Source organism: Cyprinodon tularosa, unplaced genomic scaffold (genome assembly GCF_016077235.1).
Source record: "Cyprinodon tularosa strain WSP-4 unplaced genomic scaffold, ASM1607723v1 ctg25, whole genome shotgun sequence".
In the NCBI taxonomy this organism is placed as follows: domain Eukaryota; kingdom Metazoa; phylum Chordata; class Actinopteri; order Cyprinodontiformes; family Cyprinodontidae; genus Cyprinodon; species Cyprinodon tularosa.
In genome coordinates, this window is record NW_024038928.1 from 175013 (window position 1) to 193470 (window position 18458).

General features: G+C 40.7%; 2 protein-coding genes across 3 annotated transcripts; both read right to left on the reverse strand.

The window, feature by feature from the left end:
• Positions 1–997: 997 nt before the first annotated feature.
• Positions 998–3053, reverse strand: LOC119785462 (transmembrane protein 121-like). The gene has a single exon (XM_038288155.1). It carries the CDS (start codon positions 2581–2583, stop codon positions 1507–1509), a length of 1077 nt encoding a protein of 358 aa, XP_038144083.1. The 5' UTR covers positions 2584–3053; the 3' UTR covers positions 998–1506.
• A 9006-nt stretch (positions 3054–12059) lies between these two features.
• LOC119785527 (neoverrucotoxin subunit alpha-like) lies at positions 12060–15207 on the reverse strand. Of its 2 annotated transcripts, none has more exons than XM_038288248.1 (2): positions 15064–15207; positions 12060–12720 (listed from the first exon to the last, which is right to left on the reverse strand). In XM_038288248.1, exons 1-2 carry the CDS (start codon positions 15086–15088, stop codon positions 12131–12133), a joined length of 615 nt encoding a protein of 204 aa, XP_038144176.1. In that variant the 5' UTR covers positions 15089–15207; the 3' UTR covers positions 12060–12130. The 2 variants fall into 2 exon arrangements, with proteins under 2 accessions (XP_038144176.1, XP_038144175.1); XM_038288247.1 differs by having other exon boundaries at positions 12068–12723.
• Positions 15208–18458: the final 3251 nt, after the last annotated feature.

Sequence of the window (18458 nt, forward strand, 5' to 3'; positions counted from 1 at the left end):
ACCTCCCCAAAATCGGAATTGAGCATTAAGGGCTGCAGTGTGAACGTAGCCTTAGAACTATGGAGGATAAAAAGTGCCAAAATGATCTGTTATCGGTTATCTAACACCTGATTGGTCACCCTGCACATTAAGGCGAAGCAAATCGATTACAGAGACTCGATTCGCGTTAACCCCGCCCCCTAACTATGATGGGTGACTTTGACAGATTCTTTTAATGGTTTTGATGCAGGACCATGAAATAATTAAATGCACACTGAAATAATAATATATATCTTTTTAATAAAATGAAGACGTATTTTATTAAATTAATGACACATTTATATATTTAATTCCTTATTTACTGAATGAATTACACATTTAATTAATTGTTTATCGCTGTATTTATTTATTTAATTGTGGCACTTTATATTATTGACTTGTTTTTAATTAATGAATGACACATTTATCTATTTAATTCCACATTTAATTAATTATTGACACATTTAATTATTTATTTAATGCCGTATTTATTTATTTAATTTTGGCACTTTTTATCCTCCATATAGAACAGTCTGCATATCAATTCACTTTCATTTGAGTTGATTTATATAATGACAATTCACCAAACATTTCATCTCACACTACTTTACAGAGACAACTCAACCAGATCATCCAGTCAAATTGGTTCAAAGTTCTCAGTCTAAGGAAAACCAGCTGATTGCATCGACTCATTTACTCGAAAGCAATCCCTCACACCAAGCAAGCTTGTAGCAACAGGGGAGAGAAAACCCTCCCTTTTAGTTTGTCTTGGAGAGTTTAAAATGAGGCGAAATTATCTTTTAGATTAATTTAACGCAATTCAAATGTGTTCAAACCAATTTGCAATACAAATTCAAGAGGTAAATAAAGCATAATTTGGTAAAATAATACTTCATTAAATTATTTGCCTGAATCAGAAATAAATACCCATTTAGATAGTCTATTCAAGAGCTTTTTTGATTGTTCATGAGGGAATATTTAAGGGTAAGAATCCTTTAGCCAGGTTTGGTTTTTAAGATTAGGAGCTATTAGTTAGTAGGATAGCCCATCTATTCGGATGCTTCATTCTTCTGGTCTCTGCCATCTCCAAGTTATTCCTACAAACTAAAAGAGAATTGTTGCAGATCTGTCTGTTTTGTAGAATCTGGTGCTGACATTAGCCACCATGTCCACTTAGCTTTTAGTTGTCTTTGGGACTCTTGTGGAAGAGACAATCTGAGCAAAGGGAACGAATATGACCTGTGGAGCTGCAGACCAGTGAGGAGTCAGGCTTTATCCCCAAACCTACATATGGACAAATTAAAAGGACTCTAAGAAAAAGATTATAAACACCTGGACCGGCTCAGTTCTATTACACGCATGTCCATAAGTTATACAGCCACACATAGGAAGTTTATTTGGAAGCTTGCTGGATCCAGGTGGAGAACATGAAGATTATCAGTCTTTCCAATGAACAGAAAGAAATGACAATTAATCATTCTCTGCGCTTCAGTCCACTCTCAGTAAACTGAGATTTAAAGGGATCAGGACATCAGTAGAAGCTTCAGGTTGTTGATCCACTGCTGGATTTCTCTGATTGTCTTCTCCCCGTTTGGTCCCACCCTCCTCTTCATCCTCCTCAGGTATTGTTGTAAAATCCTCGATCACCACTCTAGGAACTACCATCTGCCGCCTGCTGGTTCCCTGAACTTCTCCAATAACGTCCTGCCTCAGTTCACCGCCTTGATCAATTGTAGGAGGAGCGAGCTGGTGTTTCCTGAACTCCACCAAACTGAAGCTCTTCAGAAGGATGGTGATCCCGTTCTTCCCCACCATTATCCCAGACATGTGGCTGTACAGCAGCAGGTTCCCGCCGCGGATCAGCAGGGTGATGACGTTGATGGAGATGAGGCTGACGACATGGTAAAGCATCATCCTGTGGGGGGCGATGTGCACACCCTGCATGCTGATCTCCCCCAGGGAGACACATGGCAGCACCAATAGGACCATGTAGGAGTAGAAGAACATCACGCCTTCCATCCAGAGAGGGAGACGTTCCCTCTGAAGCTCCCACAGATCGGCCTGAACATCCACGACATCCAGGAGGTCCAGCACCACCCAGAACAAACGGCTCCTCATCTCCTCCCTTTTGTTATACTGCTGTAAAAAATCCAACTGATCGACAGCTGCTAGTGTTACAAACATTAGGGGTAAGCTAATACACAACAGCAGCGTCAGAGATCTCCTTGATCCATCTGAACCCAACTCAGCATCCAAATCCTGAGACCTGAAGCTCTGGTAAACAAAGTAAACCTTCAACTCCAGGACAAAAATATAGAAGAACCAGAGGATCATGGCGTAGCCTCGCTTGGCACTATGGACCTCTGTCCCAACCCAGATCGCCAGGTACCGAAGGATGACGAAAAAACTCACATCACCCACCACCACCGAGATGCACACACCTGTCATCTTTGGAGCAGGACTTTGCTGAACCAGGAGAAGGTCCAGAAGAAGCAGGCTGGTGATGATGATGGCCATTACTAGCCAGGAGTAGGGCTTGTTCTTGGTAGATGATGGGTCAGCCATGCCTGGTGCCGGAAATAGCAGTTCTAGCAGCAGCCACTAGATGCTGCTGTAAAACAGCTGCAGGTTCTTTAATCCGTCTCAGCTCAGGGTGAAGCTCTGACTGTTGGTCCAGTTTGGGTTCATCCTGCTGCTTCAGAAATGATTACACCATCTGCTCCAAAGTTCTGCTTCAGTTCTCAACAAAACCCTTTCTAATACAAACTAAAGAGACTGATCCACCTTCTTCCATCTCTGACATGTCCGCTGTGCGTAGCTAATTCAGCAACAAACTGCTGTAATCTGAGCAGAATTTGTCGTTTCTGTTCGAAGTCGAGTAAGACTCAAAAATGAGTCGAGATTTTTTACCTCCTCCCTGATGTCTTCTTCACGCTGCTATGATCATGGTTTTCCTCCTATGACCCAAACTAATAACATTTTTCTCCATCTGCTCAGACTCAGACGGAGGAGAGAGAGAGGGAGCGATGACTCTGACCCATCCAAACATTTTCAGAACCCTGACCTACTTTGTCTTCCAACACGCCCAGGCTGCTCATTAGGAATCTGAGGAGGGAAAGTTTCTGCTCAACCTTCAATCGATACGCCTTTATTCAAGGAGAAGCTTAGAAAAAATTATCAAAAGTGGTAAAAATCAGCTGATTAATAAACAATTATTAAAATCAAAGATAAATCTGGTAAAGAGGAGGACCTGCTACTCTGCTCCACAGCTGCATTGAATGGAAGTAGTTGAAAGCTGGAAGACATCACTGAATATTTATTAAAAAGTTTTTACTTTGGACTCAACTCTGACAACTTTTTAGCAAAGGTCTTTTTATTGATTAAATTGTAAGAATTCAGAAGGTTGCATCCAAAAACCTAATTGAATTACTGACAGGTTGTAGATAAGAACCACAGTACATCAAGTGCCATGAGAGCAAAAACAGAACATGTTTAAAACAGTGTATATAGAGCAAGAAAATGACAATGCAAAAAAAAAAATGGAGAAAAAGAAAATGATCTATGAAAACTAGACAACGGTCATGATTGCTAACTAGCTGATTATGAAGATGACGGATGAGTAATAACGCGTTTTTCTCCTTCGCATCGTCCATGTTGTTTTGGTCAAAATGGGGACGAATCACCCAGATAACAGAGGTAAGGGGAAATGGTGTTCCTGAGCTCAGGCTGGAGCAGTCATGCCCCCTGTGGACCTAAGGAACCACAGCGATAAAGATGGCAAGTGGCCACTTTATCTTTGAAGCTGAAATTAAAACCTCCTGCAAAATAATTCAGGACTAAGAAGTCAAATTTGTTAGTGGATCTAAATATATGGGGACCTTTCCTGTGTGTTAGGGTTATTTTTATTGTTGATGTGTAAGCCTGTTAAACCCTAATAATAGCTGCCTGTTATGTGTCAAAAGTAAGGTTTTCCCAAGTAGTTTATCTAATTAGGACAACTCCTCTATCCAGCTATAAAGTTATCTTCTTCATTATGTTGGTGGCAAAGATTTGGAAATGGAATGAGATCAGCGTCCTTGATCTAAAAACATAGGGCCGGATTTATCAAGATCCAATTTTGCGTGCAGTAATTTGCGCTCGCAAACTGGAATTTTGCGCGAGGGGCTGAACCATGGTTTGCGGGTGATTTAACAAGAGCGATTGCGTAACTGGTGGCAGGTGCAAAACTGTTGGAGACGCCCTATTTAAATGATGGTTTTGCGCGTTTTGTGGTTTGCGGCATGGCGAGTTTGGACAGCAGAAGGCGCAAAAGGAAATTCGACCCCATGGAAATGGAGGTGTTGGTGGATGAAGCCAACAAACATTTAAGTGAGCTACAGCAAAGAAGTGTGACTGTCACACAGAGGAACGCTATATGTGAACAAATCTGTAATAAAGTAAACGCTGTCGGTGAAACCTTGCGAACAGTGGATGAAGTAAAAAGAAGATACCAGGATATTAGAAGGCGAACCAAAGAAAAACTGGCATATAACAAAACATCTGCGAACAAAACTGGAGGGGGCACAGTAGATGAGATGCCTCTGACCAGCATTGAGGAACAAGTACAGCTGACGCTCTGTGAGGAGCAAATCACTGGAATTGCAGCTCCAAAATGGCAATGCTGGATAAACGATATGTTTTGATGATCGTTTCCTCGTTCATTCCAAAAATATTCACACGGAGTGAAAAAATGCGTTCTCTGCGTCTCCTTGCTTCATTTCGATGTCTCCTTCTTGCGACAATAACCGCTGCCATGTGTGCGCAATTACGCATACAGACTATTTGCACCTTCTTTTGAAACATGTTAAATATAGAGTCAGATACCGTTAGCAAAATCGCTTTCAGGTTTAATAAATCACTTTGCGAGTGCTAAATTAATATATTTACCTGTTCTCCTCCCACAAGACGCACTTTTGCGTGTAAACGCCCCATATTGCATATTCATGGCAGAAAAAGTACTAAATGGATAAGAGGCGCTATTTAGCACGTTTTAAAGACCAAATCCTTTTAGCACGCTGTTGATAGATCAGTTTGTACATTTTTTAGCGTGCGCAGTGAAATAGCTCATGTTTTTATACACGCAAACCTTTGATAGATTCGGCCCATAGTGTATTATTTTGATAAGGCTGCAGCCATGGATGTATCCTCATTTACAAACCTGTATGATGTAATCATGTGCTGATGTGGCATAGTGGAGATGTATAAAATACTTCTTTAACTGTGATTCAGGACCGACTTCAACACGTAGCGAGTCCGGTTTGTAAGCCCTGCCATCTGTAACCCTAAGCAACTTCTCTGGACCAGGATTACAATTTCTGACTAAATCTGTTGTCCTGTCTTGTGGTTATTTAAAACATATGCATGATTAAATGTTATTTAAAAAGTTTGTCCAGAGGGATCTCTTCTCAGGAGAGACTAGGGGAGAGAAAGCTTCAAGGTTTAAACACAGAGCTTTCCTTAACACCTGGTACCAAAAGGTTCCTCCATGTCCTACTATTTAAAAAAGTTGGGTTCTTCTCCATTGTGCTCCTACCTGTCTGATCTCCTGCTCCATCCTGTTTGAGGATGCCTTTTGATTGGAGCAATGCATGCCAGGGTTTCTGTCATTCATCCTGATATTTCTGAGCTTAATCTTAAATACTAAGCACCAGTTTTGGATGTGATCAAACAAATAAATGGCTGTTATTAGCAGTTATCAGTTCCATTATATGCAGCTCATCATTGATAGGAGCTGCTTCCCCTGCATCTAAAACCATGCATTTTATTTACAACTTAACTACTTTATTCTCTTTATTTCTAATGATCCTACTTTGAAAAAAATGTATTTTGAACATTTGAATGAGTTTCACGTGTTTCAGTCAATATGGATTTAATGTGGTTGTCATGATTGCGCCTCTGATAGCTGACCTATTTGCTAACTTCACTCACCTGCCTAACCCTTCCCAGTTACTAATTATCATTCGTCTTATCCACCTGCTCCTGCTGATTTATATACTGCTTAGCCCAGCTATCGGGGCCAGATAATGTTTTATGTTTTTGAGTTCCACTTTGATTCCTTAGTTCATGTGCTCGTTCTCTAGGCCAGTAGTTACAGAGGGGTTTTGTCGTGTCTTGGTGTTACCTGAACATGCCCTGAGCATTCACTGTTCCTGTTTTGGCTCTGTGGTGGGAGCTGGTTTAAAGTTCTGTGGTTATGTCTAGTCATGCCTCTCAACTACTGAGCCTGCCTGTCTGCATCCAAACGGGTCTGCCTGAACTCTCTGTTGGAGTCTTGGAATCCTGAACCTGCCTGAACGCTATGTGGATTCCTGTAACCCGGGATCTGTCTGTTACTCTGAACCCCTGACCGGGCTACGGACTCCTTGATCTCCTGAACCGTCCTGTTCTGAACTGTTTTCCCTGACCTGGCTCGGACTTTTGCCTGTTCACTGAGGCTGCAGCATTGGGGACCCTCTGGGCGGCTCCAGCCCCATCTCGTTGGCAGCCCATCGGCTGGACCCTGCCTCAGTCTGAAAGGATAGACTGAATTGTTAAACCAGGCTAGTGACACACATGGATAATCATCTTCCATCAGATTATGGTGCTCACTTACCTGTGTTTTTCTCTCTAAACCACAGTGCCTGTGAAGGGTGTTGTCCCGCCTCCTCCTAGCAGCCGCTGCAGATCCACAGCTCATCAATCATTTCTGTATTGTTTTTTTTGTTGTTATTTTTGGTTTTTAATGTTTTCAATTTTCCCGTCTGTCTCGCCTGAATACTGGGTCCTACATTCTGGTTTTATGACAGTGGTGTTTAAAAACAACTTCGTTGACAGGTTATGAGATTCTTTGTTTTTGATTTGTGAAATATAAACAACATGCGATTACATTTTTTTTTTTACAATACTGAAAGAACTACTAAAATGATGTTCAATAGACACATAGAATAAAGGAATAGTACACCCAAAACATGATTAGCCTTCATTTTCTACTCACCCCCATGCTGAACAACAGCCTGGAGTACTTTTTTGATATCTCAAATGCATCTGGAGATCTGGTTTGGTCTGCCGCGGTTTCCGTAGACTCGTGAACGCGCTTTTAGGAAATCCTATACACTACTGTTTATGCTCTAAAAACATTCTAAATGACTTCGTTTCAAGTAAATTATGGACACTACCCACTCAGGACACTTGGAATACATTGGACGAGCAGTATGGAGGAATATTGACACGTTTTTTGTGGACTTTTATGGACCTTTCTGCCTCGGGCGCCATAGACCTCCATTTTTTGAATGTCAGAAGACAGCAAGAAGCCTCCCAGATCTCCAGCTGCATTTGAGATATCAAAAAAGTAATCCAGAGTGTTGTTCAGCATGGGGGTGAGTAGAAAATGAAGGCTAATCATGTTTTGGGTGTACTATTCCTTTAAATAATTCTGCGGTCGAAAAAGGATTTACCTTACAACCTACTCAGCCTACTGGGAGGTAGGAGGCATAATCTGGAGCCATTGTATGGGACTGCCAACTGTTGATAAAGGCCATTTAATGGGATGATAACATCCGAAGACGCTGTACCCAGAAAAGTCTAATTCTAGAGTGCAAAACACACATTAGTCCTCCTCCCAGGCCTTTGACCCGTAATTTAATCTGATGTTCATGCTATCTTTACAGGACTATAACCTTTAACCCCTATAGTTCAGTGGTTAATAACATGTCCAGAGCCTCTGGGAACTATAATGTGTTAATGAGAGACGGACTCCTTTTTATCTGTGTTGTATTAATATAGTGGCTGTTGATTTTTTATTTTTTTTTAGGGGGTGTTTTACGGCACTAGTGGCTTGTTTTTTTCGACAGTAGGCTGACGGTGTTAGGTTTATTCTTTATACATAATGTGCATTGTTATTCTGTTAGCCAGATTAGACAGAGTAGAAGGCCTTCCTTCACATTGTGGGTGTCACTGCGTGTACGGAGGTCATCTAATCAGGACAGCCTTCGTGTCTTTAAGAGTACACAGAATATGGGCACATCTTGGAGCCGGTCTGATAGGGGATAGCTATCTGTAACCCTGAAGCATAGAAGCAAGCTGCATGAAGTTCAAGACATGGATGGCGTGTCAGTTTCTGATACGGACAGCTAAACATCAACATGATGCAACACATAGACCCATGAGCTATAAGAAGCAGGTGATGACCTTGTTCGGGGCTCAATCTTTGGTGATTTTTGAGCCCACAGCTGTTCAAGCTCCAAGCATTTTCTCTGTCCTGTAACGACCTGATTACTCCTGTTTTATAGTCCTTTTTATATGTTTTACCCAGTTTGAGTTAAGAGTAGTAAATAACTTGCTCCCAGAAAAAGAACCCGAGGAAGCCCCCGAGGCGCAACAGCTTTTTTTGGAGGCATAACTTCCTTATTTTAACAAAGGAAAGATGGTATGAGAGAGAGGCATGTGGCAGAGGACCACAGGTCGGATTCGAACCCGGTGTGCCCACGTCGAGGACTAAGGCCTCCATACATGGGTCATGTGCACTAAAAGTGGCTTTTGAGTTTCTAATGAGATTGTGTCTTTGGTGTTGCAAATCAAATTTCCTTTTAGGTTATTAATTAAACAAGCGAACTAAACACATACAGGACCGAAACCGGGTTCCCTCCATCAACATACAATCATGAAAAAAACATACAGGCTGTAAGAACTTTAAATAATTGGATTCTGGGTGATCTCATGGATGCATCAGGTGTGATTGGATGCATCTTAAATGAGGACAGGTGGCTGGACACAGCCAGAGACAGGAAGCAGAACTTTAAGGAATAAATGTTACCATCTGGAAACAGGAATGTTTTTTCTTACATCAGTGAAGATTAATGCTGTTAAAAGCCAACATTAGCAGTCTGGTTCTGTATCTGGAACAAACAGCTGAATTTCTAAGGGCCTGGTTTGTGTTTGATGTTCTGAGCAGTAATCAGCGCTCCATCTCTGCAGAGAGATTCAGAGCTTTGGACCACTGGCTCTGAATCTCAGTGACCCAACTCCAATCTGGGCCGAGGTTTTTTTTTTTTAGATGCAGCATATTAAAAAGTGATGAGAAGCTTGGGGAGTGGGGGGATCAGCCTAGTTTACTGCACAGCTGCAGCAGCTCGGGTCGAGTCAAGGGTTGAACTGGATTTCAGAACAGATCAGGAGGTACCAGTTAGACCCAGCGGCTCTATAGGATCTGTCTGAGCTCACGGTGGAGCAAAAAAACAAGTCAGGAATTATTTTTTTATGTTTATCTGTCCAGTGAGAACCAGGATAAATTCTGTGGTAGATTTTTACATATCCTAGGTTTTGGTTTCTGAAAGCTGGATAACATTATCGTGAGTCAAGTTACTCAGTGACTCAACTCTGATTTTGTTGAACTTATCCTGAGTCTGTCGCGCATTTGAGATTACAGGAAACCTGTCCGGAAGCAGAGGTGTCAAAAGTATTCATATTCTTTACTAAAGCAAAATGATGAAATACATGTGTAAAAAAAAAACTCCTTTACTTAAGTAATGTCAAGGTTTGGTGGAGGTTTTTGAAGACCCAAATGCAGAGATGGGGAGGCAGAGATGAGTTTTGTTGATTTAATAAGGAATCCCACAGACACCTGAAGTAAAGTCCAAAAACATAAAAGACTGAAAAGCAAAAAAAAAAAATCCACTAAACATCAAGGAAAACACACAGGGGGAAGCAAAGAAACAACAAAGTAACATAACAACAAACCAGCAATGAGGAACTGCAGAGGTGGTGTATATATGGGGAACAGAACAAACAATGGACTAATGAGCTAATATGGAGCAGGTGTGAAAAGGATTAACTAGAAGGGAGCCAAAGGGAAAGGAAACAGGCACAAGGGGGCAACAGAGAGTAACTCAAAAACACAAAACTGCCAGAAAAACAACTACAAAAAGTAAAAAGTGCAGGGACATTATTTACTTATGTACATTACACATTTAAAATTTTATTAAAAATGTGCTATGGACATAATAATCTTTTTCCTGTTGCTCCACTGTCTCCAGGCCCCTGTCTTCAGTTGTGTGTCAATCAGTGTTTTCAATTAAAGGCATACTATGCAACATTTTTCAGTTAATTAATGTGTTCCATAACGTTTTGGATGATTAAATGAGTCATTTCAGGTTGAACAAAGGTATTCTCGGCCGCCCTGGTGGTCTGTGGGGGAAATACCGCACTTGCAATTGCAGGAGCCCTCGGCCCGCACCCACAGGCTCAAAAGTCTCACGAGAGTCGGTCTTGCTTTACGGCGATAACTTGGCTAACTACAATCTTTGTTATTTAGACACATGCATAACAAATAATGTATGAAAACATGCTAAATTTTCAAACTCGAAAATTGGAACAAAATAGTCACTTACCGCAGTAGACGTGGTGATTCGTTGCGTTCGCCTGTCTGCTAAGCTCAAAACAACCGCGCCTGGCTTGACGGAGAAACCAGGAGAAAAGCTGAGCATATTTACGACAGTGCACTTTTACTTTCGCCCTCTGGGGGGAGCCTCGCTGGAAAATCGACACCGGTTGCATAGTATACCTTTAACAAACTGGGATCTAAGGAGGCTTTAGACAGGGACCAACGGGGGCCAGTGCCCCTATAGAACTGGTCCAGGCCCCTCTTGTGGCCCCTATAATGGAAAAAAATAATATTAAACCAGTTTCTTAGGATGGTATGCGCTGGCAAAAACACCATAGATGATTGGTCTCGCAAATCAATTAGAATGTTAACATTAAAGGGGCGATATCATGCAAACAACATTTTTGTAGACATTTAACCTTTCCAATTTTTTTTCTTTTGGCTTCAAAAAGCTTATATTAATGTTACTTTCCATCAACTGGCCTCATTTGAGCAACGCTCAACAAAAATGTGCTTTACTTGGCAGCTAATAGGTAATATTTCATGAGTTATAAATGTAATAAAGGAATCAAAGGAAATATTTCATCATTTATAAGTATAGTTGATTTAGTATTGTATAAAAAACCAGGCTATAGGACCTTAAACAATCATTTGAAAATATTTTTTCCTGGGCTGCAGTTTGTATCACTGTTGCCTTGAGCAGGCTGTGTTCAATTCCCAACCTGGGATTGTTCTGCATGGATTTTGAATGCTCTCCTTGTTTATCACCGGGTTAGATTTGTAGAGTATGGAGGATAAAAAGTGCCAAAATTAAATAAATAAATAAATACAGCTTTAAATAAATAATTAAATGTGTCAATAATTAATTAAATGTGTAATTAAATAAATGTGTCATTCATTAATTAAAACCACGTCATTAATATAAAGTGCCACAATTAAATAAATAAATACAGCGATAAACAATTAATTAAATGTGTAATTCATTAAATAAATAAGGAATTAAATATATAAATGTGTCATTAATTTAATAAAATACGTCTTAATTTTATTTAAAAAATATAATTATTTCAGTGTGAATTTAATTATTTCATGGTCCTGTGTCGCAGTGCATCGAAACCATTGAAAGAACCTGTCAAACTCACCCTTCAAAGTTAGAGGGCGGGGTTAACGCGAATCGAGTCGCCACCTACTGTTTCAGAGTATGTTCACAACCTGTGGATCATAGTCTATGTAATCGATTTGCTTCGCCTTAATGTGCAGGGTGACCAATCAGGTGTTAGATAACCGCCCCCTAACTTTGATGGGTGAGTTTGACAGATTCTTTTAATGGTTTCGATGCACTGCGACACAGGACCAATAAAAAATTAAATGCACACTGAAATAATTATATATATATTTTTTAATAAAATGAAGATGTATTTTATTAAATTAATGACACATTTATTTATTTAATTCCTTATTTATTTAATGAATTACACATTTAATTGTTTATCGCTGTATTTATTTATTTAATTGTGGCACTTTATATTAGTGACGTGGTTTTAATTAATGAATGACACATTTATTTATTGAATTCCACATTTAATTAATTATTGACACATTTAATTATTTATTTAATGCTGTATTTATTTATTTAATTTTGGCACTTTTTATCCTCCATAGCAGAGATCTAACCTTCTGGCTTAAAGGGATGCAGCCTGTTGGATCAGGCCCGGTTTAAGGGTGATTTGGGGGAGGCTCTGCAGGCGTCTTGGGTGTCTGGCTGACGTTACAGAAAGCAGCGTAGCTGGAGGTAAAGCGAGCACAAAGACCAGGGTAAAGAGCTTCAGTGAATTTGGTTCTGAAGGTGTGAACATGATCCACTGAGTCTTCAGATACCAGGTAGAACGACAGAACCCCCTCTTCATAATCTAAACACACCCGAACTTTTTCGAATCCTTCATTAGGTACATTGTAGCTCCACATCTCACCATCATGCCACGCATTCAGAGCATCTCTCTCTAAAGCAAAGAACCAGGAGACCCGGTTCCGCCCAAATGGAGCTCGGGCCGTTCCTTTCCTGGGAATACTTTTATATGCCAAACCAACCCCAACGGTGTGGCGGTTATCGGCGCTCATCCAGTCTACGTCGAAGCGATGGCGCCCTGTCAGACCATGACTGCACAGAACCTGCAGCTCTGCGTTGAACCTCTGAGGGTTGTCCGGGTAGTTCAGCCAGCGATCGGAAACAGTGACCTTCTGCAGATCCTCAGACAGAAGGAGCCAGCTGTTGGCCGTCTCTGGGTCCAAGGTAAGATCACAAGGGTCTGCTGGAAAACATGAGAAACTGTCTGTTAGATATCCGAACACAGAGTCCAGCAGGTTCCAATCAGAACAGGACCAAAGGGACAGCTGTCCTCTCGGGTTCTATGAACCGCTGAAGTATTCCATATACAATGATTGTATACACTTGTTGATTTGCAACAGGAATTGGAAATTATATTAATAGATTCTAGTATCATTTAATGAGATGTTAGACCTCTCTGCTTGGCTCGTTGAACCGGGTTGACGTTTAAGACTGTGAAGGACTTAGCATACATTAGCACATTAGCCTAAGGTAGTAAATATGCAACAAACCTAAATAACTGTAGTAACTTAAAGGTATAGTGGAGGATTTTCCAGGTGGATCATCAAATAAATGGTCCTCCTAATTGTTAATCATTCTGGTGATATGTTTACATAAGGCTGTCCTACGTGTGCGTCCCCATTTTCACTTACTGGTTGTGAGTCTGACATGGTGGAAAAATTGCAAATCTTCTTTTGGAAAGTAAGCTTGTATGAGCGATGCAAAGAGCAACTTTTAAACAGAACGTGCACAAGGAGAAATGGGCTTGTGCATACTCTTGCATGCATTTAATAGGCTTTCCCTCTCGGGAGCCGGTACAGTGTTGTGTAGGGATGCACGATATAATCGCCCCCTATCGGTATCGGCCTGTATCGGCCTTAAAACTGAATATCGGACATCAGCCACCCCACCGATATTTAACCCGATATTTGATCAGCTTCTGAGTTTCTAAAGTCTAAAAAAAAAAAAAAAAAAAAAATACTACTTCTTCCTCAAAAACTTTTTTTTGCAGACTTAAAGCTACAGTGTGTAACTTTTAGCGACATCTAGCGTCAGACTGCAGACTGCAGCAACATGAACATCCCTCCCCCCCCGCTTCTCCCCCCCAACAGTACGGCGAGCGTTACAGGACAAAATGTCTTCCACGACGTCCGCATCCCCTACCTTCTCAAGTGATGTGGTTTGTTTACATAGATAATTTTACAGATAATATTTCATTAGTCTGTGTAGGGTATAGATTTCATGTAGACTTAAGATAGTAAATATACCCGTTATTTTTTCTACATCGTTGTGACATTTTGGCGATCTCGCAATCGCTAGTAATCGCAGCTCTGCGCTGCCGTAGCGCAAAGATGTCTGCCTCCATGGCTGCGAGACCCGCTCCTATGTAATTATAAATAACGAATTCTAAGGCAACGCAAATATTAAGGTTAAGAGGCTGAACTCGTAGATGATGATAAATAACATAGTAATGTATAATATATTACATTTCTGACTGTATATCCCTGTAATTATTACACACTGTAGCTTTAAAAACTTCTAAAGACGAGGGAAAAAATATTGATACATTAAAATATCACAATATCTTCATATGCTGATATATTGCCATTTAAAAACACCATATCAATCTCTTTTACTAATGAAATATTGCTATATGTCATCGTTATGCTACGAAATCCCCCGAAAATTCACGAAATGTTGCCATATTTTTATATGTTGATATATTGACGCGGTATCGATCTATTTTACTAACAAAATCTCACAAGAATTTGCAAAATATCACGAGAGTTTGTAACAGAACGATTAAATTTCACGAGATTTTGAAAGTAAAATAGATCGATACCGCGTTTTTAAAAATGTGATATCAGCATATGAAAATATATTTGAGTATATTATCTTTCAAAGTGTCAGAAATGGATAACAAAACTGCTATTCTCAATGACTACGTATTTTTGTCCAGCTTTAACATCAGTATCGATATTGTTAATCGGCTACATGAGTTTTAAAATATCGGCCAAAATCCCAATATCGTGCATCCCTAGTGTTGTGCATGTGCAAGTGGAGAGGGCAGGTCTTTTCAAATATTCTCCAAAATCTATGTAACAATAAGCTTTCAAAAAAAATGCGTCAATCTCCGAATGTAGGTCATAAAAGGACTTAACACCCAAGTGAGTATTTCTGTCTTAGCCAAACTTCCTATATACATATAGATATAGAAAACAAGAAACAAGTTTTTGCCAAAGGTTCCTAGCCCCACACTGAAGATGTAAAAACTGGCACTGGGGGAATGCACACTCTATCTAGCCTGTTTGCGTAACACAGTTTTTCCTGCATATTTGCTATAATAACCATCAAAGGATTAATGAATCCGTTGACTACAGGGTCACTAACCGTTAACACGCCAAACATGTGTGCATGAGTTCATGCAGAGGAAAGGAGGCGTAGCTGAAGATGGGCGCAGGGCAAATATGTCAGGGTGGAGCCAGGTGCAAAGTCTATTGGTGGAGTTAGAGTGAATGAGAGAGCATGTAAGCTGCTATCTCACCTGGGGTCAGTTCATCGTTCAGCATCCCTGCAGTGGAGGGTGAGCAGAGGACCTGTCTGCAATCTGAGAGAGTAAATTCAACAGGCTAGCTGACAGGTTGGATTCCAAACTTAAGGCCTCTTTTGCTCACAGAGGGAGGGCTGCAGACCTGGAAACACCCACTGATTGTCGGTATGTTAGATTACCTAAAAACAAGCATAGAAAACAGGAAGTTTAACCCGAATCAGCTGTTCCTTTTTTTCTGATCGAAAACACAGACACAAAATTTTACGTATCCAAATGTTATTTACAAAAACATTTCTGCATCTCTCACTTGCAAACAGTTTAAATCACATGCAATTCACTAAAAAAACGCAAACAAAATAGTTTTTTTTTCCTCATTAAATGAAAGAAAAGGTCAAAGAAATAACTTGAACAGGACTAAATTAATAATAAACAACATTTCTATGAGAACTAAAAAATAGATGTCAGTTTCTTCAACCATGTTTTAACAGGATGATTTTAAATCAACTCATGAAACAGGCCTGAACAAAAACGATGGTTTCCTGAACTTAATCTTTTGTTGCTCGTCCTTTAGAGTCGATGCTCAATAGGATTTAGGTCCAGGATCCTAGAGTCCAGTTTAGAACAGTCCAATGTTTTCCTCTCAGCCGTTCTTGGCTGTTTCTAGCTGTGCGTTTTGGCTCATTATCCTGTAGAAGACTCATGATCTGCAACTGAGACCAAACTATTAGACACTGCAGCACATTTCTCTCTAGAATCCTTGATAGTTTAGAGATTTAATTTGACACTGTAGAGATACAAACGCACTGTGCCAGATGAAGTAGAGCAGCCCAGAGCATAACTGAGCCTCCTCCATGGTTCCCAGTAGGAACAATGGTCTTTTCTTTACGTGTTTCGTTTTTCTGTCTGCGAACATAGAGCTAATTTGCCTTTGTAAAAAGGTCTCTGACTTATCTTTCCATATGACATTCTACCAGATGCTTTGTGGCTTGTCAACAAGTAGTTTGTCAATTTTTTTTATGATTTGCTTCCATCAGTGGTGTCCTCCCATTAAGTCCACTTTGCCTTGAATTATATATCTGTCTCTTTGCTTTATCACCATTTTCCTCCTGCAGCCGCAGCCAGGGATGTTGGGATGTTGGCTAGAGTCCATGGAACTTGAACTTCTGAATAATATGTGTAGCTGTTGGCACAAGAACATTAAGCTGCAGATGGTCTAACGGACTTTAAATTTAACAAACTGCTCTAGAATTTTCCTTTCTAATCTCCTGAGACAACCCTTTGCTTCTCTTCATCTGGTCCATGTAGAGTGTGGTAAACACCATGTCACCAAAAGGCATTGACTACATGTATTCCTATATATGGGCCCAATGAGTGATTATTAGGTTGTAGAAACCAGTAATGCGAATTAGTAGATACACCTTGATTTTACATGTACCTTTGGTCCCTTTTCGGGGGGAACTATCATTTTAATCCAGGCCTGTTTGATTAGTTTATTTTTAAAACATTCTGTTGAAGCAGGGTTGAAGAGCATTTTCTTGATTTCAATTGTTGATTTGCATAGAATTTTTATTTATTACTTTTGTCAAATTCAAGTTATTTTGGTGACTATTGTGGGGTTTTCTTTCCATAAACGAGGCGGTGCAAAATTTTTGTCCATATCTATCTATCTATCTATCTATCTATCTATCTATCTACACTCACCGGCCACTTTATTAGGTAAACCTGTCCAACTGCTCGTTAACACTTAATTTCTAAGCAGCCAATCACATGGTGGCAACTCAGTGCATTTAGGCATGTAGACATGGCCAAGACAATCTCCTGCAGTTCAAACCGAGCATCACTATGGGGAAGAAAGGTGATTTGAGTGACTTTGAACGTGGCATGATTGTTGGTGCCAGAAGGGTTGGTCTGACTATTTCAGAAACTGCTGATCTACTGGGATTTTCACACACAACCATCTCTAGGGTTTACAGAGAATGGTCCGAAAAAGAAAAAACATCCAGTGAGCGGCAGTTCTGTGGGCGGAAATGCCTTGTTGATGCCAGAGGTCAGAGGAGAATGGCCAGACTGGTTCGAGCTGATAGAAGGGCAACAGTGACTCAAATAACCACCCGTTACAACCAAGGTGGGCAGAAGAGCATCTCTGAACGAACAGTACGTCGAACTTTGAGGCAGATGGGCTACAGCAGCAGAAGACCACACCGGGTGCCACTCCTTTCAGCTAAGAACAGGAAACTGAGGCTACAATTTGCACAAGCTCATCGGAATTGGACAATAGAAGATTGGAAAAACGTTGCCTGGTCTGATGAGTCTCGATTTCTGCTGCGACACACGGATGGTAGGTCAGAATTTGGCATCTACAACATGAAAGCATGGATCCATCCTGCCTTGTATCAACGGTTCAGGCTGGTGGTGGTGGTGTCATGGTGTGGGGAATATTTTCTTGGCACTCTTTGGGCCCCTTGGTACCAATTAAGCATCGTTGCAACGCCACAGCCTACCTGAGTATTGTTGCTGACCATGTCCATCCCTTCATGACCACAATGTACCCAACTTCTGATGGCTACTTTCAGCAGGATAATGCGCCATGTCATAAAGCTGGAATCATCTCAGACTGGTTTCTTGAACATGACAATGAGTTCACTGTACTCAAATGGCCTCCACAGTCACCAGATCTCAATCCAATAGAGCATCTTTGGGATGTCGTGGAACGGGAGATTCGCATCATGGATGTGCAGCCGACAAATCTGCGGCAACTGTGTGATGCCATCATGTCAATATGGACCAAACTCCCTGAGGAATGCTTCCAGCACATTGTTGAATCTATGCCACGAAGAATTGAGGCAGTTCTGAAGGCAAAAGGGGGTCCAACCCGTTACTAGCATGGGCTACCTAATAAAGTGGCCGGTGAGTGTATCTATCTATCTATCTATCTATCTATCTATCTATCTATCTATCTATCTATCTATCTATCTATCTATCTATCTATCTATCACTCCATTTCACTTTTCTGTCACCGCAGTTCTTCCAACAGTCCACACACTTTCTGTCACTTTTTCTCATCGTCTTCTCCTTCTTTCCCATCTCCTGGCTTTCCACAGGTTTGCCTGCTGTGTCTAAAGGGCAGATTTATACGCCTGCAACCGCACACATCAAATGTCGCTTGTGTCTGGTCACAAACCAGTTTTGCTGGTATATGCTTCTGCAACGGTCTGCTAATCCGTGATCTCTGCCCTATATAATCATTCTTTGACCCCTTTAACAGGTAACCATTGGATGGCAGATAGAGGGAGCCGCATTGCATGCACTAATGAATCAATGCTCTTATCGGCCAATACCAATACAAGAAGGATGTTTGGTAAATTTCTTCATGATCCATAAGAAACATC